At 45.7% G+C, this 23,001-nt stretch overlaps 1 protein-coding gene across 3 annotated transcripts in view; it reads right to left on the bottom strand.

The window, feature by feature from the left end:
• Positions 1-23,001, bottom strand: part of SNX29 (sorting nexin 29) — a 522,293-nt gene that overhangs the window by 141,782 nt on the left and 357,510 nt on the right. For all 3 annotated transcript variants that reach the window (XM_058570031.1, XM_058570032.1, XM_058570033.1), the window contains exons 17-18: positions 19,721-19,776; positions 15,043-15,124 (exon numbers count right to left, since the gene is read on the bottom strand). In XM_058570031.1, coding sequence (XP_058426014.1) covers positions 15,043-15,124; positions 19,721-19,776 — 138 coding nt within the window. The remainder of the gene's footprint in view (positions 1-15,042; positions 15,125-19,720; positions 19,777-23,001) is intronic.

Raw genomic sequence — 23,001 nt, forward strand, 5'->3', positions numbered from 1 at the left:
CATCAGGCTTCTTGTGGAAGTGATACATGTCACTTCCAAGCAGAAGCTTTCAAAACCAAGCATGGTCTGCCATCTTCTCTCTCCCTCTGCCATGAGAACAGGGGGCCCCAGCTCAGGGCTGCTTCTTTGTTTTGGATCCTGGCATGAAGAACATGGAGCATAACCATAGCTGACTCATGATGGATGTGTAGCACAAGTAGGAAACAGATACATAATAAACTTAATGTTGTGAGCTGCCAAGATCCATAGGTTGGTTGTTACAACAGCATAATTTAGCCTCAGTTGACTGATAAGGTATTAAAGCATTTTTTAAAATAACTAAAAAACTAAATAAACCATTTAAAAAGGTCTTGGCTAGTGCCCAAGTCTAGCCCTGAAGGTCTTGGTAAGACGTGGCTGGGGCCAGTGGCTCTATGCGCCTGCTGGCGCCAGTAGAGGAAGGTCCAGATTGGCCTTGCAGAAAACACACCAAGTTTCGTGGTTATTAGTATCAGTGATACTCGGGGGCAGAAAAAAGCAGCAAAAAAACCACGTAGCTTTAAGTAGCAAGACGCTCATAGTATGAAAGGTACTTGGAAACCAAGACTGACTGCGGGAAGAGCAGACCCCTGCCACCTGAGTGGTTCAGGTACACGCCAGCACACACGCTCTCTGAGCGGAAGAACCGGCCCGAGCCTCCCCAGGATCTACACTGGGCTAGACGTGGCTGTCTCTCTGTCTCTCTTCCTATCTCTGTCTGCCTCTCTCTTCACTACCCCATCCTCTTCCATTTTCCACTTTTCTCTCTCCTTTTTTTAAGCATTTTGGTCAATAAAATAGCGTGGACTTCATCTAATGAAATTGGGCAATAGGGCTGCCTGTGCAACCAAGGCTCCTGTCCTCCATGCGCTCTGTTGTCTCAGAGCCAAAACGACTTGCTGCTCCCTTGACTAAATAATAAATACACAGGCGATAATCCACAGGCTGGAGTCCTCAAGGGGGACTCCATGGCCTTATGACATTTGTTGAGCTAATGATGATCAACAGTTTCACTCTATTTAACCTCTTTGTACTCTGCCACACCCGGGCTTTGATCCAGCTTTCTCCCCTCTCCTGGCCCTTCCACTTTCACCCGCACCCCGCTAACCTAAGTGACCCACATTAGCCACACCTCGGCACCAGGTCCCCACAGGGCCTGTTTTTTTTTTCTGTTTGTTTATTTTAATTTATATTTAGTATTAGCCAGCTGGACTCAGTTTAGATGATCCCAATTTCATTGGCAAAATCCAAAGCATCATAGTCAGGAACAGTAGAACATATGCCTTCTTCTCTCCAACAGGCCAGATCAGGGTGTTGACCTTGGCCACATCAGTGTCACAGAGCTGCTTCAGCGCGTGTCTGATCTGTGCTTGTCGTCCTTGACATCCACAACGAACACAGTGTGTTGCTGTCTTCTATCTTCATGGCTGATCTGTGGTCAGGGGGAACTTGACGATGGCACAGTGACCAAGCTTGTTTCTCCTGGTCACCACAATCGGCACCTCCAATACCGTGGATTCGTCTCACCTGCTTTCGTATTTAGACAGATGCAATCACCTCGAGTGTTGTGTTTTTTTGTACGTAGCTTCTTTCATTCAACATTGTGAGATTCATCCATATTGTAGCATCCAGTTATAGATCTTCATTCTCCTTGCTGTCCGGTGCTCTGCGGTGTGAATATATCACAATTTATCCAATCTTCTGTGGATGGGCACGTCATGGTTGTTACTTTGCACTTATTTATGTGGTTGATTAATATTTGTTTTTCCCTCACTGGACTGTAACTCCACAATGACAAGAACCTGGTCTACACTTTCTGATTACCGTAACCCAATCCTTAACACAGTGCCTGATCCATAACAGAAGAGGGAGGGAGAGAGAGAGGGGCAGGGAGGGAGGCAAGTAGAAAGAGAGAGAATAGGTGTTACAAGAATGCCCAAAGATAGGACTCCACTCCCAAATACAAGGTCTGTTTCAACAATCAAGTTAAATAATTTCACAATTCCTGCTTGCTGTAAGCTCCTTCTCTCCATGCATATTTCACACTAAATTAAGCCCCTAGGCTCTTATATGATTCCTGCCCCTTACTGCCAATAAAGATATTTAGATGTAATTAGTAATAATTTGCAGGTACCAGAAGTCTCTGGCTCTCAAAATAGGCTGCTTATCAAGATTCCAGTTGCCCAGAGAGGAGTCCTAACACAGAACATTATTGTCTTCATGTTATCAGCACATTCAAGAGATGAAATCATTCACAATTCAATTATCTCTAGGGGTTTCTTTGTAAAACATGCACTGGCAGAAAAAAATAAGCCAGAAACGCCCACAAAACAAAACTCCTGGACAAGATGGAGAGCAGAAACTGATGAGGGGCTGCCCGGCCAGGGACTCCGGCCTTGGCAGTGACCACACCCTGAAGCCCACACTCCACTCTGAAGGGCGCTTCCTTTTACCTCTGATGGAGGTGGACAAGAAGACGTCACTGCATAGCCACAAGGAAACAGAAATTGGCTTCTGGAATCTGAAATGTACACATCATCCATTTAAAAGTGGGTCTTTCCAGACACACTGTGAGGCTCTAACTTGGGCACACGCAGAGCCAAGGCCGCCTGTGGTCCTGCTTCCCCCTCACCAGCCAGTTTAAAGACCATCTTAGAACTTCACTTCATGGAGCTCATGTCCTAGAGCGAAAATTATGAATAGCCCGGTCCCAAGGCCCTTGCTCACCTCAATAGCTTCATCTTTGGCCCATAGGCCTTGACTCTTCATGCAAACACTTGTTTCCTCAATGCGGGTATATGTATATTTGCCTGTTCATTCATTTAACAAATATTTATTGATAGGCACTCATCCTCATCAACCATCCTCATCCTCATCAACCATCACCATCCTCCTCATTCTCATCCACCACCATCATCATCATCATCTTCATTTCACATTCTCTCTCCTTTTATTCTGAGGGAAACTCAGTTAAGAAAGAGGCAGCATTTCCCTCTTTAAGAACACAGAGCAGGAAGGTCATCTAGACCTAAGTTTGCAGCTCATTCCTGCTACTCACTAGCTGTGTTACCTTGGGCAGGTTACTGCACCTCTCTAACTTCAGTTTACCCATTTGTAATCAGAGATGAAAATACTTCCCCCCACAAAGTGGTAGCAAGAAATCGGAATTACGTACCAAAGGCTCAATAAATATCAGTGCTTTCTATTCACAGGGACCTTACGCATCTGTTTCCCACGTCCTTTTTCATACATAGATTCATGTAAAAACAGGCAGGGTTTGAGCTGACTTGGTAATGTGACTGAGTTACTTCCTGTCCAGGACGTAGCTTCCCCTAACTCACGTGCTGCAAACGCAGCTTGTTTTCCTTTCTGCGGCTTCTGGTAACTGAGGTGTTGGAAGTTGTTTCCCTCAGTCTTCCCTGGCTCTCTGCCTCCCACCTGCCTCCTATCGTCGGAGCCACAGGAGACCAGCAGCATGGCAACCCCGGAGCTGAGATCCCTCCCCACCTCCACCGTCCCGTGTGACAGTCACAATACCGTCCTTCGAGACTTCCTGAGACCCCAATCAGCACACTCCACATTTTCCATGTACTCCTCTCTATTGGCCCCTGGAAAGCAGCCTCCACATGGCCGCCAACCTGAGCTGCTTCCTCCAGCTCTAGACAGCCAGAGCAGTCTGACAGCATTTCACTCTGCTGGCAAGTCTGGCAAGGAGCTGGAATTCACAGTCTCCGGGATGAGTCTGCCGGCGGGACAAGGAGATAACCTTTAAAGGTTGGACTCAAAATGCTTTTCTGCATCTGGCAGGCGTTGGAACAAAGATCCAAAGCTTAAAGCAGCAGCCCCACCCTTTCTACTTCATTACGAGACCAAGGCTTCTCAAAGCCCAGCTCAGAGGGGAAGAAAAACTCATAACAGCCCTAACGGTATAAGTGCATCAGTTCAGATGAACGCTTATTAAGGGGATGCAAAAGCCTGCTCAACACCAGCACAATTCAAGTTCTGAAGATCATAAGAGAGCTCACCAAGCTAGGAGAAGCATTTGCTCACCAATGCACAGACTTTTTTTTTTAACACAGAAATAAAATAGTTATTATTTCCATGCCGCAGGCCTTGGGAAAATATTCATCAGGTAAACATAAATCATAATAGCTGACATTTGAACATCTGCCTAACTGCTTACAAAATGTTTCTACATACTGCCTCCCTTCAACCTCAGGGTAAACATCAGGGGTGAGCAGCATCGCCGCCGTCAGACAAGGAAACTGAAGTCTGGCATCACCCAGGTCAGGTCTGCTCGTCTCAACTGAACCCTAGAGCAGCGGAGGGTGGGCAGACACTGGGTCCAAGCACAAAATCAACTGGAATAAAGGATTGGGTAACAGGGGTTCCGATTTCCTGCTGGAGAGGAACAGACTTCTAAGGCTGTGGACTGCTGTGTGTCTACAGGTGCATACGTGTAGGTGTCAAGATTCATACCACACACACATCTTTCAATTCCTAGGCACATATGTGCGACAAGGAGTCACATGCTTGTTTGGTTGAGCTGCACTCCCTGGGTCCTTTCCACCCACCGAGTGGGCCAAGCACCGTGCTAAGTGCTTCAGAGATGCGCGTTCATTTACTAGTCGCAGGAAGCCTATGACGGAAGTAGCATCTCTAGTTTAAAGGTGAGAAAGTTGTGATTTCGACAGGATAATAGACATTCTATCATAAAAGTTAATCCAACTATGAACTAAGTGGCAGAGCTGGGACTTAAATTTGAACCGACTCTGGAGTCCACATCTGAATCACCATCTCAGGTACCCAGAAACCCTGACGAACTTACCTCTCAGCCACCTCACCTGCTCTCCTCTCCATGGCCACCTAGCATGCGTAAACCACCATTCTCTCTCACCTGGACTCCTGCAACAGTGATTAGGTGGGTGGATGGGCAGACAGACAGACTCCCCTACGAGGCCTGAAAGATGCAGCGGGCTGCAGCGCCCTGAGCTTCTCTCCCACTTCTCTCCCCGTCACTCGTTCTGCCCCAGCCACACTGGCCTCCCAGTTTCTCCGTGCACAAAGCTCCCTCCTACCTCAAGAGTTTTCTGTATGCCCTGTGCTCCCTCTGCCTGCAATGTTCCCCTTCTGTTTACTTAGTTAATTCTAAATCATCTTTCAGGAATGAGCAGATGTCCTCAAAGAATTCCTTTCTTACCCCCAGTTGAACTGGGCCCCTTCTCATAATCTCTGGAACCCCATTTAGTATTCTTTCATAGCACAAACACAGCTTGGAAGTATATATCTATCTGAATATGATTTATATATTAATATGTTTAAAGTCTCTCCTTTGATAAGACTGCAAGCTCCAATGGGGAGGTGGGGATCATGTCTCTAATGTTCGCTGATGTAGCCCCAGGACACAGCACGGTGCCTGACTCACAGGAGGAGCTCAAGGAACCCTTATTGTCTGACATTCGTGAAGGCCCTCCTGCTGATCCTGAATTCTTACTCCCAGTACCTAAGGTGCTGGAGCAGGTGCTGGGATGGGGGCCCTGAGTATCTAGAGGTGAATATGGGAAAGTGTGGGGATTAAAGCTGGAGGTTCAGGCCACCCTTGGCCACTGAACTCTAGTGAAACTACTGCACCACTATACCATAAGACAGCGTAATACCTGGGGCAGATGAAACCTTCTGAGCCAGGGCTGGGACAGTTACAAGCAATGAGGAATGTCGTTTGAATCAGTGAGGAAACTGAGGCAGGGCTGAACTTGAATGACATGTAGAATGATCCAGGAGGACCTGCGAGTTTAGGGAAGAGCTTCATAACAAACCCAAAGTAAGAACTCTGATGAGAGGGGCCTATCAAGATATCCTACAGTTGGAGAACTTGAGTCAAGAGTATGACATCAAGATGGCAGACCAGGGGCCTCCCACTAGCATGGTTCATTCATTCAGGCAATCAGTCAGCCATCAAGTATGTAATGAGCTCGGCTCCCCTGTTCTAGGCACTAGGAATACAGCAGTGAACAAAATGACACACCGCTATGCCTTCATGGAGCTGAACTTCACTGGGTGAACAGCACCTTATGGAGCTGCAGCTCAAACCCCAGTCTTGGGGTTGGGAGACCAGCAGTGAGTCTGCATATGGCACCCCACCATGGGCCTAGGTCTAGACTTCAGGGGCCAGCTCTAGGCTAGGGATATAAACGTGGCAGCCATGGCCATGCTGACTACACAAGAATCTTGGCGAGAACCCAGGCCCCTGAGCCTGAGTTCGCTGAGCCACCACGGTGCGGAAGGAGGGGCTGTGGCACACCCCCTGCTCTGGGGCACCCTGGTTGAGGAGCAAGTCTTTAGTCTGGGGTCCTAACTCTGCTGGCTGCAAAGAGCCCAGAGGGAGCTCCTCCAAGTACAAGGCTGGGGTCAGTCAACATAGTGGCTGCTTCCTGCAGGTGGGTCAGCCTCAAGATGAATGGGTACCTGTGCACCCACTTTTCATGGAGTGACAGTAAAATCAGCAATGTAGAGAGTCGCTAAGGTTCCTGTTTGCCCATGTAAACCAAGAAGATCTGAGAGTCAGCAAAGTTTTCACAAACTTATAAACCCGGAAAGGGGCCTCAGAGATCATCTGGTCTCTCCTGCATAGGACAGGGGTCAAATGTGGCTTGGGGGTCAAGATCAGGACTTGATAAGACCCCCCTGCCTCTGAACAGCTCTCACGTTCAATCTTTCTTATATCAAGTAGTCAATGACCAAGACTGTGTCTCTATCATTTACAACTACATCCCAGCACCTGGCCCACTACAGGATGGCTGGATTGACACATAGATGAACAGATGTCAGAGAGATCAGTAGATGAGCCGAAACCAGTTTCTCGCCAACTTTCACTCACTGCTCTCCATTCTGTCCTCTGGAGGCAGCTGGGGGTCTAGGTAAAAAGCCCAGTCTGGGGGTGGAGAGACCAGCAGTGAGCCCGGCTCTGGAGCTTTTGAGCTGTGTGATCTTGTATAAGTACTTACCAACCATTCTGAACATTTCTTTCTCTGCCTCTAAAATGGAAAGAACGACTACAAGATTTCAGGGCTGTTGCAACAATGAAACGAAACAAGACAGTACTTCAGCAGGTCAACCAAGATACTCCCTGCTTCCGGAGTTTGGAGACCAGGAAACAAAAGAATAAACAGTCAGTAAATCTCAAAGTTAAAAGACAAGCAAGAAACTGAAACATATAATACACAAGATTACTATCCAAAGGACACTTACAAACTGATAAGCAAGTGATGAACAATACCATAGAACAATGGGGGAAGGACACAACCAGGCAATTCACCAAAAAAAATACAAATGGCAAATTAAAGCATAGACATCCACTCAACCTCACAAGTCATAAGGAAAATGCAAGTTCAAAAGTCAATGAAATGTAATTTTTTTCCCTCTATCAGATGGGTAAAATTTAAAAGATTACTAATACCCAATATTGACAAGGACATGGGGACAAAGTAATCTTTTACCTTTTTGATGTGATTGGAAATTGGTTCAGCCTTTTGGGAGAGCAATTTGGTTGGGCCTATTAAAATAAAAAAATGTATATACTCTTGACCTCAGCAAATCCACTTCTAGCTATTTATCCTAAAGAAATATCCACAGTGTGCCAGGACAATCTGGCAGCTGTCTTTGCAATGGCCAGGAAATGAAAACAACCTAAAAATCCATCATCAGAATAGTTACATAAGTAACAGTTCCCACATACCAGGGAAGATTGCAGAAGCTTAAGAGAGTAAAGAAGAGAGAGGTCTATGTACTGAAGAGGAATGCATCTATCATATGGTCCAGTTGGCATCCAAACAAAACAAAATAAAACCATAGCAGCATTCAATGGATCCGCATAGCAAGGTAATTCTCCACCTGGAGCAATTATGTCCCCAGAGGATATTTGGCAATGCTTGGAGACATCTTGGGTTGCCACAACTGAGGGGAGGGTGTGAGTGCTACTGGGTAGAGACCAGGGATGCTGCTCAACATCCTACAATACATAGGTGAGCCCCCACAACAAAGAATTATCTGACCCAAAATGTCAATTGTGCTACAGTTGAGAAACCTTGGCATAGAGATACACGTGTCAAATTGTCATGTCACTTCAGAAACCTCCCTGGAGGAGGCAGAGAGGGTGGCGATGCCATGGGATCATGTGCAGGCACCTTGGAGAGGCTAGTGAATAATGCCACTGGTGCAATTCACTGCTCAGTAAGTACTTACATTCAAAACAAGACTATACCCAGTGGCAACTATGCCAGCTCCCGGCTGGCATAACTGTAATGCACTGGGGCCTGAGCATTAATTCCTTCAGGCCTCAAGGAGTCCCATTTGGAAAGTTAACTATGATTCTAGACTTTATTTTCTGAGACTGGACTCCCCCACCAGAAGAGCTCAGCCCTCTGCACAGAGCCTCCATGGAGCCTTACACAGACACTGCCCTTGCATTTCATTTGCTTGAATGGGGTCCCACCTCCTCACCAGACCCAAACACCTTGAGCACAAAGGAATCTTGCTCTTTGCAGCCCCCAAGGCAGCTGACATGGAGCCCTTGATCAAGTAGATGCTAAATAAAGGCTTTTTTGAATGCACAAATGGCAGAGACATTCAATTAAGTGGGGAAATTCTGTTTATGTTTACTTCCAGGTTTAATTGCTTATCACCAGTCGAGCGGTTATTGGATCACTAAAGGTAGTATTCACACAGCAGCTGTGTGCCAGGCACCGTGCTGAACACTTTATCTGTCATCATATTTGTCACTCTGCAAGGCGAGTGGCGTTCCATCCCTCGCACCTGCACCTCTCTCTTCAGCCTTTATCACAAGAGGATGTTCACTCGATAGCATCTGTCTCCCTCACTAGACTTCAAGGTTGGGTTTTGCTCACCACTGGCTCTGCAGGGTTTAGCACATGCCTGGCATTTAGTAGGCCTTCAATAAACAGCTCTGGGATGAATAAAAATTATATTGTGAAAGAAAAAAAAGAGTTCTTCCTATTTGGGAAGATAAAAGCAGTAATAGAGAATAATAGTGACAAGTATGTCCAAGGGGAGGAAAACAAGCTTTTTTTGTTTTTTGCTTTTTGTTTTTGCCTATTTTAGGCTCTCCCAGAAGCCCTGAGCCTCCCAAGAACAGCTGGAGGTTAATGTGCTGTAATCCTCAGAGGTGCTGAGGTGCTCGACTTTGTGGGGTGGAAAGTTCTCGAGGAAGGAGAGAGCAAGAACAAAGGCAAATGCTCCCATGGTTTCGCTTATCATGCAGCACATAAGCCAACACTGGCTGGAATGCAATTCAGAAATCAGACAGTCCACAGCTGCCTCTCCTGCTTGCCTGGACACAACAGGGGTGGCAGGAAGGACCAGACGTGAATAAGAGGGAACCACTTCAGCCTCAGAACTGGTGCTTTTTTCCCCCAAATCTGGAATGGTACCTGCTAGGGCAGGGGCTTCCTAGAGCTCACGTGACTACAGCTGCGGTTCCCATGTCTGTGCTTGGCTCAACCATTCCATCCTTCTCTACTTAATGAATTCCTCTCTCTCCGCAGAGCTACACACTAAGCAAGCACAAAGATAGAGCCGCAGGTGAAAGAATACTTGAGGGCCTGAGGGGTAAGCCATCTTAGGAAAGAGGATGAAAAGGAGAGCTGAGAAGCCCAAAGCTTGAAGTACAATAACATCACCCTCCTCCAAAACACCTACAGCCCCATGCAGCCCACCTAGACCCTGTGATCCATTATTAACAGGAAAAATAACAGGTTTTCTCTGCGTCACATATATAAATATACTCCACTAGACTAAACTTTGAAAAATAACTGCTACGAGGCCAACAAGATTTCCTTTGGGGAAGAGGACCTCAAATACTAAACTAGCCTTCCTGGGGCACCACCATTCCTCTAAGCCACAACACCTTGTGGTCTCTAGGAAAGGGGACTTTTTCTAGGAGGAAAAAGCTTTGCTGAAATACAGCAGCCTTCTTTACAAAGGAGACCTAATTAGCTATGCTGTGCAAATGGAATATCGCACAGTAGCCAGTGTTTCTGGTGGCTGAATTCAAAGGCTGAAATTAACCCCACATGGAGGGCTGATTCCAGCTGCACTTACACTAACAGTACTTTTCAAAGGGAGAGACCTAAGGGTTCAGAAAATAAGTGTATTGATGTAGTATTTCATACCAATTTAGTGGCTGTACTATTTGCTTAAGAAAAAACAAGTAGGTTGTTTTAAGATCTAACATACCTTTATAAACACTATAGTAGGATATTAAGACAGTGGACCTCAAACTTGTTTGGAAGTCTGGGTATGTAGGGAATAAGATCAAACACCTGCAAAGGTATAAACCAGGAACTAACTGATTAACAACAAATCTACCTATGTCATATGGAAGTGACAGAAAATCAAACCCACAAGCACTACTGTATGTGAACAGAGAAAAGCAAAGCAATTCAGTTAGTGGACTGAGTTGTGTGGGGTTTTTTTTCCATTTTATTTGTTGCTGTTTAATTATTTTGTCTCTGGCTAGCGTCTGTTGACAGGCAAGCATTAGCAGGGGCCAGAAGTATAAGAAATATTCACGGACAAAAAACTTAAACTGGGAAAGTTCTGGACATCAATTTGACTTTTGTTGCCATTTCTTACTTTGAGTGCTGGAACAGACCTCAGCTCCCATCTCGGGACATGGGAGCTTAACGTTGAGACCACAGTGTTCAGAGGTGCAAACCTTGTTCAGTAACTTGCATTCAATTCTGCCAGGGGACAGCACTTCTCGCCAGAATCCTTGGTAGAAAATATAACTCTAGACCTCTTCGACAACACAAGTGTGAGAGCCCCATAACTCCACCCAGCCGGCGAACTCTGAGTTCCTGCGGCATTTAGGGGTCCATTTTCAAAGCCTCCAGGACAGCTCTCGGAACCCTGACCTTGCTCAGATGAGAGGTTTTGAGGGAGCATCCCTGGAACTCTTCTATGACCAGAGGAGTCACTGTGAACCTGCATCTACTTGAACAATTTTCCAAAGCAGAGCCGCCTCAGCCTGACTCTCAGATTCGCATGCTTCAATGGTAATGTGTTCACCGCAGTTGGCCCAGAGCAGATCCACAGAAAATTCCTGGCTTGGCCACAAGGGTGCCCTTGGTCCACAGTCTCAGGGATGTAGGTGGCCATCCACACTGGCAAGACCTTGGTCAGGCTGGGCCGGGCCCTTGAGATTGAAGGCAACTGCCCACGTGCAGCTTGGAATTTTAAAGAGCTGGACTCCACCCTCCTTCACGGAATCTCTGCAAACAGGTACCTTGTCAGAAAATGCCATTTGGGCTGAAAAAACATGTTACTGAATGAGATGCTTCTCTGTGCTTGTTTTCTCATCTATGAAATGGGGATAATGTGAGTTTCTTACCTCATAGGGTTGGTGTGAGGACTGCAGGAGCTATATTACGTAACGTACACAGACCACTGAGAGGCGGCTGCTGCTTCTTAGTAGTAGTATAACTACTATTACTGTTTTATCACAATCTATCCATTCCTTCAGATCAGTGTTTCCCAAATATTATTCATTCACATGGCACTGTCCTAAACTTCTTGCTGTTTTCACTATCATGTATTTAGTATCTTTCTTTAAGCTAATTTACTACTTTCTCCTTAAATTTATTTTAAAAGGGAACTGTACGTCACCGTGGTAAACGGAAAAATAGAATTCTGTGCCATAACTAGAAGGCGAATATAAAAACAAATACAATGAAAACAAAACAACGTAATTAATTACACTCGAGTCTGCTGCCTGCCCAAGGCGCTGATCGTGAGCCTTCCTCTGTCTCTGCTAAAAAGAAGGATTAGAAGGCATGAAAGGCACAGTGGCGACACGCAGAGACTTTCTCCTCTGCAATGAAAGATCTGGGAAGGCTGGCCTTCTCCGTGCAGAATTTGTTATTTAATGTCTAGCCTCTGTCTTTCTAAAACCTTACTGAGCACACATCTTGCTTTCGCCACTCTGGGAGAGACTGTTAGATCATCACTTTCCACTAGAACTTTCTGTGATGGTGGAGATGTCCTCCATCTGCATTGTCCAATATGGGAGCCACTAGCCACATGTGGCTATTAAGCACTTGAAATGTGGCTAGCGTGCCTGAGGAACTGAATTTTTAATTTTATTCAATTTTAATTAATTTAAATTTAAATAGCCACACGTGGCTAGTGGCTGTTGTATTGGATAGCGCGGGCTATTGAGAGAACTATGTGTGCTGATCCTTTCATGTTGGCTCTCTAAATGAACTTACGCTCACCATGAGGTTATACCCTTGGCTTCTTTTGAGGGAGATCTTACGAAACCTGTCAGTGATTCGTCATATGGATGTGACAGGAAATTATCTACTATATCCTTCATTATCGTTTAATCTAAAGCCTCTGGTGGAAATTTTTTTAGAGCTCCCTTTGAGAAACTGACATATTTTCTTCTCATTAGCACTCCAAAATAACCACATTTCCATTTTCACACTGTCTGCCAGGAAGCCCAAAGGAAATTCACAAAGCAATGAGAATAAACCGTGTAGGATTCTCATGACAGATATACATGATTTCCACTGTTTCCTTAATGGAAACTCTCTCAGTTTACATTTTCTCTGACTCGGGTGTTTTATTTTTTACTTCTATTTGACCATTCTTTTCTATGAGTTTCTCTAGAAATTATCTCAAATCTTTTGTGGAATTAGATAGAATGCATTTTTTTTTAACTAAGAAAAATAACGTCCAACGGTACCAGTATATTAAATGAGTCACTTTCTACCCAATACCGTTTATGGTAAAAACCTTGTAATAAAGGCTTTCTAAAATGCTTCTACACACATGCTCAGATTTTCCTCTCGAGGCACCAATCAGAAGCATCGTTAGCTAAAAGAGAAAAACAAGTGCATTCAAGAGGTGCCACTTCACACACTCCAACATCAAGAAAGGTTTCGGGAAGCCCAGGGTGTGGGCTAAAGTTGCTATGGGTGATGTGGGAGCCGACAGGCACGTGATTCGATGAAATTGGGGCCACGTCCTCCGCGCACCGGCTGGACCACGCCCAGGAAAGCTCTGACAACAGTGAAGGATGGGGCGAGAGTGGCTTGAATGTCATTGTGATCACTGTGGAAACAATCTCCCAGGCAATGGCATATTTGCTGTGTCCATCTCATTTCACAACTGACTTTCAGAAGCTAAAATCTGCCAAGTCCTGGGGTGAGGGGGAAAGAGTCAAAACTGAAAGGTCAAGGAAACCTCTCATGTGAGATCACACTTCAATTTCGCCCTAAAATAAAGCTGTCTGCTTCACTTTCTTCATCCTCCAGGCAACACCTCCCAGCTTTCTGATGACCGCAAAGCAGAACTTGAAGGACACACAGATCAGAGGGTCTTTTTTTCATTTGTTTGGGGGGGGGGGCATAAAAAAAGAAAGAAAGAGAAGAGGATATTTGGAAATCTGTCATATCTAATTCTCTTTTCAAGCCAGAGCTGAGAGCATCATGAACCCTCGGATTCTCTAACACTTATGACAGTGCTACTGTTGCTGCCCAGCTGAATAAGTAAACTACAGTGACTTCCTGGTGCGAGCTGCCTAGGCAAACTCTAGCTCACCTGTCCCTAAGATTTTAGGTAAGGTGTGTGTATCGTATATACCCATTCCTCTGTGACACACACCCACCGCCAGTCTTGTCACCAAAGACCAAACATGGTGATCATTTTGGAAGATGAGAAATGAATACTGAGTGTCTACTGGGCGCCATATGTTTGTAAGCCTGACAACAGCTTTGCAAGGTAAGTATTATTATTATTTCCATTTTACAGATGAGGAAACCGAGATTTACCTCAGGTCAAAAAATTCAAACCAGGGCTTCTGTTTTCAAGTTCAGGGCTGTCTTTTCACCACCCAGTCTCTGAGGGACATATCTTCAATGGGTCAATCCCCCACTAAGAAAAATGGCAACAAAACTCAAGGCTTTCACAGAGCTCACGGGGAATAAGAACAAAACCCAAGGAAGTTGTGATACAAGAAGACAGTAGAATCAGGAAGCAGCTAAGAGTCAGAGTTGAAAACAAAGCAGTCTCAGGACCAGTGAACACCAAAGGCTCCAGCAAGAAAAAGGAAGAGAAAGACGACGACAAAAAGAGGATAAGTAGGCGGAGCTGGAAGAGGCATCAGGAAATCAAAGACAAGATGGAAAACGGGGGTCCCAGTTGTTAGGGAAAAATCACCTCCAAAGCAAAGGTCCCATAGTCACAGACACTCAGTCCCCAACCAGGGGTGGCCAGCTCTACCCCAAGGAGCAGAGAAGACATCACAGTTTTTGCTTGTCAACTATCCATTGCCCCCTCTTTGGAAAAGAGTTGCCTGGTTTTTACTTGGGGAGCCACCTCTCCCTCTCGTGGACACGTAGTTGGATGAGGTCAACTCCAACCTCAGCACCAGCAGTTGTCACACGATCCGAACCTGGCCAATCACATTAGTCCATCACCCAACCCTGAGGTTTAGGGGTGAGCTCATGATCCAAGGCAGACCAGTGAGAGATACTAGGACTTGGCTGAAAGCATCCAGACAGGCTGCGAGTCTGGCGCAGCTGGGAGCCATCTCATCAACCTGCAGAGAGCGCCAGCCTGAAAAGGACGCCTAAGTAGAGGAAACAGGAGATGGCAGCAGATTCCCGACCACAGGTCCAGGCATGCCTGAGGCCGGACCTACGCCTGGACTTTTCAGTTGCAACACCAGCCAACAAATCCCATTCTGCTCAAGCAGTCCAAGCCAAGATTCTGCAGTGGCCACACTAAGAGGCCGGACTGGAACGTCACTCTGCTCCCTCCTGTCTGAAGGATGGGAGGACCACTTCCCTCAGGGAGGCTGGGCAGCTGGAATGCTGGCCTCTGGAGGCTGTGGCTTCCCAAGTACAAAGCTCCGTCACCAGGAGGCAAAAGCACCACAGTGTGACAAACCAGTGTCAGTTCACCCAGCGGTGACGTCTGACTAACTGAAAACCGGGCGCTTACCTGATACACATGGAAGGCGCTCGCTGCTTTGCCCCGGAGAAACACTGACGGGATCCAGACGTTAATCAGTGCCCGGTTTGATCTAACCAAAAGAAAAACCAAAATGGGTCATTTCAATTTACCAAAAAAAAAGAGAGGAAACTATTTTCTCCTCTAAGAGGCACTATGCACGAACAATTTATGACAACCTCTATTACACTTAATAGTCAGCCAAAGGACCAGTTTATGTCTCATCGCTTGGTCCCCCAAGATCATTTTTAAGGGACTTAGTTTAAAAATATATGTACATACGTTTTATTTATATATGCAGTTTGTGTTCTGGAATGAGAAAGAGCTGCCCTTCAGTTCTTACTAACTGAGTGACCGGGGCCCATACTTTATCTGGACCTCAGTTTCCTCCCAGGAAGAAGGAGATAATGACTGGAAGCCCCCAATGAGGCTGTGGAGGGTCGTGTGCAGTGACACTCACAGGGTTTCTGCAGCACTCAGGGGAGTGCACTGCCTCCTCACGGCACCCACTTTAGACCCTGACCCCCACTTTAAGATCGGACTCCACCAAAGAGCTCAGCAGATCAACAACCATGGCTACTGGGGTGGAGAGGGGAAGACAGAAAATGACACCAAAATTGAGACACCAGGCAGCCAGGCACAAATATCCTTCTTTCAACTTTTCCAAAAACACTGTGTATATGGTTCTAATAAAGCAAGATTTACATTCAAATACAAAATCATTTACTGAATACCTACAACATATGGCTCCATGCTTTTATCTATATTATCTCAGTTAATCCTCATGTAGGCTACTTAAGGGATTTCAAGGGTTATTTGGGTCCTGTGTCAGTTTTGCCTTAATGTGATGACTTTAAACTTAACTTATGAGTCACCTGGGATACACACCCGCCATCACCACACTTCCACCTGGCTGGATCCCAATCATGCAGAGCTGATAAGTTGACTGTCACTGAAACTTCAAAATCAATCATAACAGCTATCAAAACGATACTGTCGGGGCCAGCCCGGTGGCGCAAGCGGTTAAGTGCTCATGCTCTGTTGCGGTGGCCCGGGGTTCATCGGTTCAGATCCCGGGCGCGCACCGACGTACCACTTGGCAGGCCACGCTGTGGTGTCGTCCCATATAAAGTGGAGGAAAATGGGCATGGATGTTAGCCCATGGCCAGTCTTCCTCAGCAAATAGAGGAGGATTAGCAGATGTTAGCTCAGGGCTGATCTTCCTCACAAAAAACAAACAAACAAAAAAAACGATACTGTCCAATTCTGGAAGGGCTGGGAGGCTCCAGCCCTTGCTTCTACTTAGAGTTGTTCCAAGGCTAAAGGCTTTTTCCATAGCTCTCCTTCTCTCTAAAGAGCAGCTCATAAAAATTCACCAGCCTCCTATGCCTGGAACACAATTTGAGACGTCGCTGATGGAAGATTCCATGACTCAACAGTCTCACAACCCCTAGAGTCAAGAACATTTTATTTTCACAGAGAAATGGTTCTCTCCTGAACCAGTGTTTCTTCTAAGCTCTGAGCTGAGGTGCTGACCTCCTTCACGGGGCAAAATAAGCCCTATTGATCACATCCCCAGGGCTCCAAGTACAAATTGCAAGTCTGAGCCAGCAAATTGGTTTGTATATCTAACGACATTCCTTCTTTAAAGGTCCCAAAATTGTACTAGTAGTGCCTAGAGTGTTCCCCTTTTATTTCTGTCGTGGCGGGAGGGAGGGTTGCAGAAGTGTAATTAACACTCTGGTTGTCATAACCTTCCTGGATTGGTGAGGGCTGGACAGCCTCCCAGGGCTACAGTGAGGTTACCCCAGACTGGGTTAGGTGCTTCTCCCTTTCAGCGCATTTACCACACTGTATTAGAATTGACTGTTTACATAACCATCTCCCTCCTAGATATTAGCGCATTTTTTCATTCTTTTTTGTTCACTCATGCATTAAACAAGTACTTATTGGGAACCTACTATGCCCTGGACACCACTTTAGGTTCTGGAGACAGAGCAACGAAGAAAGTAGATGTGGTCCCTGCCCTCATGGAGTGCCCAGTTTAACATGGGAGAGAGACAAACCCCCGTAAAATTATTCCACTGTGGTCAAAGAAGATACTTTGTATGAGTCTCATCTTTTTAAATTTATTGCGACTTGTTTTGTGGCCTAACATATGGTCTATCCTGGAGAATGTTCCATGTGTACTTGAGAAGAATGTGTGTGTATTCTGCTATTGTTTGGTGGAGTGTTCTGTATGTCTCTTAGACCTAACCGGTGTTAGTGTTTATAACTGGTTTATGGTGTTGGAACAATAAAAGTCTTCTTTTCCTTATTGATCTTCTCTCTAGTTGTTCTTTCCATTGCTGAAAGTGGGGCAGTGAAGTCTCCAACTATTATTATATAACTGTTTTCCCCTTCATTTCTGTCAATTTTTTACAACATATGTTTTGGGACTCTGTTGTTAGGTGCACATATATTTATAATTGTTACATGGAAATTATTTAATTACCATTGTTGTCAGTGCCACCAACAATGGAAGGAATACTGGCTCTAAGGAGAGTGAACGAGGGCAGGGGTGCTGCTTCTCTGAGGAAGCAGTGTTTAAGCTGGGCTTTGAGAAATGCTAAGTTAGCCAAGCTGGGGAGGGGAGGTTGAGGTTGAGAGAGGTGCTTCAGGCTGAAGGATTAACATCTGCTCAGGGCACAGACTCTAGATCAAGACTGCCAGGGTTTGAATCCTGGCTCGAATCTGTCATCTGTAGATCATAACCATGTCAGAGGGTTGTTGTAGAGACTGAGTGAGTTAAAACAATGCCTAGCACAGAGAAAATGCTGTGTAAGGGTCAGTTAAAGCAATAAAATAATGCTCCTGAGTAGCGAAGACCAAGCGAGTTAAAGGAGTCGAATCAGACAGGGTGGCTGGTGTGCACCCTGGGGACAGAGGAGGACAGAAGCCAGAGGTCAACAAGGGCCTTCTTTGCAAGCTACACAAAGGATATGGGTCTCCATTTCGAGACAGGGAAATGGCACTTCCTTCTGGCTTTAGTGGAGATGGTGGGAGGAGGTTGCAAATCTCCAGCGGAGAGTTGATGTGTCTGGGCCAGGCAGAGGCTGCTTGAGGGCAGGGATTGCGGCTTATTCATCTCCTCCATCAAGAACGTGGCATGACACCTCCCTGTAGTAGATGCTTGATAAATTCTTGCTTTAATAATGAGTCCCTTCCCCTCACACTGACTCATCTCTGGGATCTTCTCTATGGCTTTCACCTCTCTTTCCAGCTTACCCCCACCCTTGCCCTCCACCAGGCTGCCATTCCATTCTCCTCTTCACACTGTACTCCCCTACCCACAGTCCCATGGAGGCAAACTCAGCATTGACTTCCATCCTTCACCTCTTACCCATATTGACCTCCTCACCCTACCAACCTAGCACCCACCTCCCTCCTCTACCACAGGCACCCAAGCACCAAGTGGCCTCGTGATATCCTCCACGTTTTCCATATTCCCACTCTAATTGCCACCACAGCCCTGCAAGGCTGGTGTTGTGAACTTCACCTTATTTATTTATTTTTTTTAAAGATTTTATTTATTTATTTTCCCCCCCAAAGCCCCAGTAGATAGTTGTATGTCATAGCTGCACATCCTTCCAGTTGCTGTATGTGGGCCGCGGCCTCAGCATGGCCGGAGAAGTGGTGCGTCGGTGCGCGCCCGGGATCCGAACCCAGGCCGCCAGCAGCAGAGCACGGACACTTAACCGCTAAGCCACAGGGCCGGCCCGACCTTCACCTTATGAATAAGGATAAACTCAGGCCTAGCAAGGTTAAGTGGCTTGCCCAAGGTCACACCAATGTGAGTCCTGTAGTTGAGATTTCAACATAGGTCAGCCTGGCTCTGACAAAATGCTCTTTCTGATGTCCTGCACTCTCTTTCTAGAAGCAGGCTTTTCTTGGATGACACCTTCTCTCAGGGAGGCTGAACTTTCCTCCACTCAGCACAATTGAATGAGAGAGGAAGGAGGTTCTGCCTGGGCTTAACCCAGGACTCTTTCCACTCTCTGTACCAGCCCAAGGGGATGATGTGTCCAAAATCAAAGCAACCTGATCAGAAATAATCAGTCTGAAAACCAGCTAAATTCCTTAGGGGTTATCAGCAGAGGCTCCAGATAGAGTTAAATCCAATTAAAAAATCAGACCAATGTACTGAACTATTGTTGTTTCCAATAACCCAGGGGTTGTAAACTTAATTTAACAGGAGACACACAGACAATGAAATGAGTGAGGTGGGCCAGACTCAGGCAACAGGGAGAAGTGGGGACTACAGTAAGCCAAAGAGCACTTGCCCTGTGTGAAGAAGGCAGCAGCTACTCAGCTCTAGCTGAGTGTGGCCTGGCAGGTATTTGAGTCTTCTTTTAAAGAAAATACATAAATTTAAATTTTTATGTGATATCTTCCAACCATAAATGTCAGCCAAAAAGTAAATTGTTTTTCAATACCCAAGGGGAAAGATAAAACACATCTGAAGGCCAGACTCAGGCTGCAGGCAAACTCCCCACCTCTACAATAACCAAATCAGCCTGTGCAGATTTAAACAGTGATTTGTGCTTCCTCCTGTGGTCTTCTGGGACACAAGCCAAATAACAGAGGCCTATTTCTACAGGGCCCTCAGGAGCAGACGCCGTGGACTTACATTTCAAAATCCGACAAACTCTGGTCTTCGGATGTTTGACTCAAATCTCCAGGCACCTGCCATCAGGAGAGGGGGAAGGGAGAGAGAGAAAACGCATCATGGTCACCATGGTTCATATAATCATGGAAGAATTCTGCCTCTCAATGGTCCCTGAACATTTCCTGCTCAGAATGAGATAAAAAAGCAGTTACTGGAAAACAATAAGAGATTTCGTGGAGGGATGGTTAGAGATGGTGTTACAGTGATAAAAATATGCCACCATGAGAGATCTCAATTATCTTCAGGAAAGGACCGTTAATCCTATTGAGAGAATCGTGGGCATGTATAAAAGCATGTAATTTAGGAGCTATAAAGGCCTAATTAGGATCCGAGATGCAAGATATCAGATGTGCAGGGGAAAAAATATCCATTGTCATCACGATGAACATCACACACACAGACACACCTAGTGTGTGAACACGAAAGGCCAACATCTGCCCCCCAATGGCTCTATCCTTTCCCCTCACAACGCACAAGCGATTTAAGGCAGCAGAACAGACTTCCTTTTCTGACTCAGGAGGGCCCAGGAGAACATGGCTGAGTGAAAGAGATTAAACTGCCTGGCATGATGGCAGTTATTAAAAGCAGAGAGCAAAGTGGCCAGACCAGTAGATGCTCAATAAACGGTGATACTGTCACAGTCAGGGAATGAGCTTCCTTTCGTGATCTGATCCAATACGAGCTGGCAAGAATTTAAGAATGTGGACCAAAACTAAAAGGAACCAAGTGGAACACAGAAGGGTGGGGCGTAGTGAGGGAAAGAGAACATTATTTCAAGCTTTGCACCTGTCAGAGCTTTTGTGTTATCCACAATCTTCATCAATCTTGATAAGAATCCCAGGGGTGGTATTATCCCCCCCACTTTATAGATGAGGAAACTGAGGCTCGGGGAGGCTGCAGAATTTGCCCAAGGTCACACAGGTAGGATACGAATCCAGGTCTTTTCCAACTTCAAAGGCTTTTCTGCTATAAACTCTCAGCAAACAGAGGAAAAGCCAGCTAAAAGGTGAAAGGAGAGGGTGAGACTTGAAGAAGTGCAGCCCTTACAGAGGGTTAGAAGACACTAGAAGGTCTTTGGAGGCACATGAACGCAGTGGTTATGGAGCCCACGTCCTGGGGCCACACAGCTCAGGATCAAATCTCAGCTCCACTTCTTCCTGACTGTGTGACCACGAGCAAATCACTTGCCTTCTCTGTGTCGCACTGTCTTTCTTTGTAAAATGGGTAGATAGTAGTAATACTCATAGGGTTGTCTTGAGGACAAGCTTAGTAAAACCTGTAGACTATGCGGAACAGCGCCTGGCAGGTAGGCAGTCCTCAATAACTGACTGTGCCCTATAATAACAGCATGACAATTATTGAGAAGAGCAGTACATTCCGTTATCCTTGACACCAGACATAAAATCTGTCCTGCCAACTCAAGGGGTATCTGTCACACCATATATGGCAGCCCAGAGGAAGAATGATCCAGCCTGAGCCCTTTAGCGACGTGTGGAGCTAAGCAATTAAACTGGGCCCAGGCAGCAGACTTTGCTAAGAAGCTGCTATTGAGAGATTCCTTCCAACCCAACAAGGAGAAACCTGCCTGGCCGCTTGAGAGAACTGCACTTTCAAAAGAGCAAGAACTCGCTGGGCTCGGGGTTGGTGCTGTTATGGTGTTGCTCTGCTGTTATGGTGACTGGCATTTTCCTGTGGGCTGCTGGGAGAAGAGGTGGTACAATCTATTAGGGAAGGCATGAGACTGTGGGTACCAAGACCTCTAAAAACACCCACATCCTTTGACCCAGAAATCACACTCCCAGCATTTATCTAGAGAAAACAGTCAAAGACACCAACCAAAATTTACACTGAAGATCATTCTGATTTCCATTGCTTAAACAAGTAAAAAAAAAAAAAAAAAAACCAGCAAGCAATATAAATGTCCCATGATAGAAGAATGATTCAAGAAATTATGACATGTCTGTGTGAGACAAGTAGGTTAAAAACAAAAGGGTTAGACATGCATGAGAGTACAAGCATAAAAATAATCCTGGAAAAGTATCCAAGAAAACAGTAACAGTGGCTATCATTGATAATAGATTAGGAGTGGGACCAGGAAGAAAAAGAGGCTTATTTTTCATTTGCTATCTTTCTGTAAGATTTTTAAAAATGTATCTTTTGAATGAATTGCTTTAAAAAAATTTAAACATGCTTTTGAAGAATGAGATCACTTTCCATGTGCTGTTCTGAAAAGATCAAGACTGATCGTCAAGTGAAAGCAAACGCAGGGTGCAGGCAGTGGGTCTAATACACTACCTTGGGGGCAAAAACGGAGAATTAAGTATATCGAGTTGTATTTGTTTTTGCATCAAGAAGGCACAGCAGTGAAATTCAAGACACCAATAAAAGGGGCACCCTGTGGGTGCTGGGGCCAGAGGCCCAGGCAGCTTGTGCACGGCACAAGGCTATTTAACATCCTTTTATATCATTTGAGTTTTGAAATAATGTACTACCAATTAAAAATTTAAATAAAAATGTATTACCCTACCAAAAGAGTGCTTTTGATAAATTTTTAATGGCACAGAGAAAAGCTCCTGCTCTCTGTTTAATACAAAGCTGCTATGAACTGTAAATACCCAGTGCGTGTGATTCCTAAATTTAACTTACAGTGTCCGTGTATCAACAAGGTTAGAATGAAAGAGATCCGAAAGACAACAGGGGGATATCTCTGAGGCAGCAGTCAGATGAATCTGTAGTATGAATTTGAACTTTTCTGAACTTTCTAGAATGAAGAGGCATTAATCGTGTAACCATAAACAGATACATATCGTATTACTGTGTAAAGTAAATAAAATATTCTTTCCAATCCTTCCCCGCCCCCAAACGCATTTCATTAGAATGCAGACGGCCAAATGGAAGAGACTTTGCCTTCAAGCTCTTTCATGCGCCAGGGACAGAAGAGGGCAGAGGAAGGCTCTGAAGGCACACCTCCCTCCAGACACTGCTCTACCCCCGGAGCTTCCACACGGAACCCCACGGAGCAGCCGGGACTCCAGCATCTTCTCTGGTGGGGCCGTAGGTGGCTCTCCTCTTGTCTGAGCTTTCCCCTCAGCACCTGAGTCTGGGGAAGGTTCTTCTGGCATCACGTGAGGATCAGGTAAGCAGATCTGAGGAGGGATTCAGACTATGAAGACACCAGCTGCCCCATTACGCCCATCATTACACCACCTTTAAATGCAGCCTCATTTCAGACTGGAAGTGAA

The sequence above is a fragment of the Diceros bicornis genome, chromosome 26 (genome assembly GCF_020826845.1).
Source record: "Diceros bicornis minor isolate mBicDic1 chromosome 26, mDicBic1.mat.cur, whole genome shotgun sequence".
Lineage (NCBI taxonomy): Eukaryota > Metazoa > Chordata > Mammalia > Perissodactyla > Rhinocerotidae > Diceros > Diceros bicornis.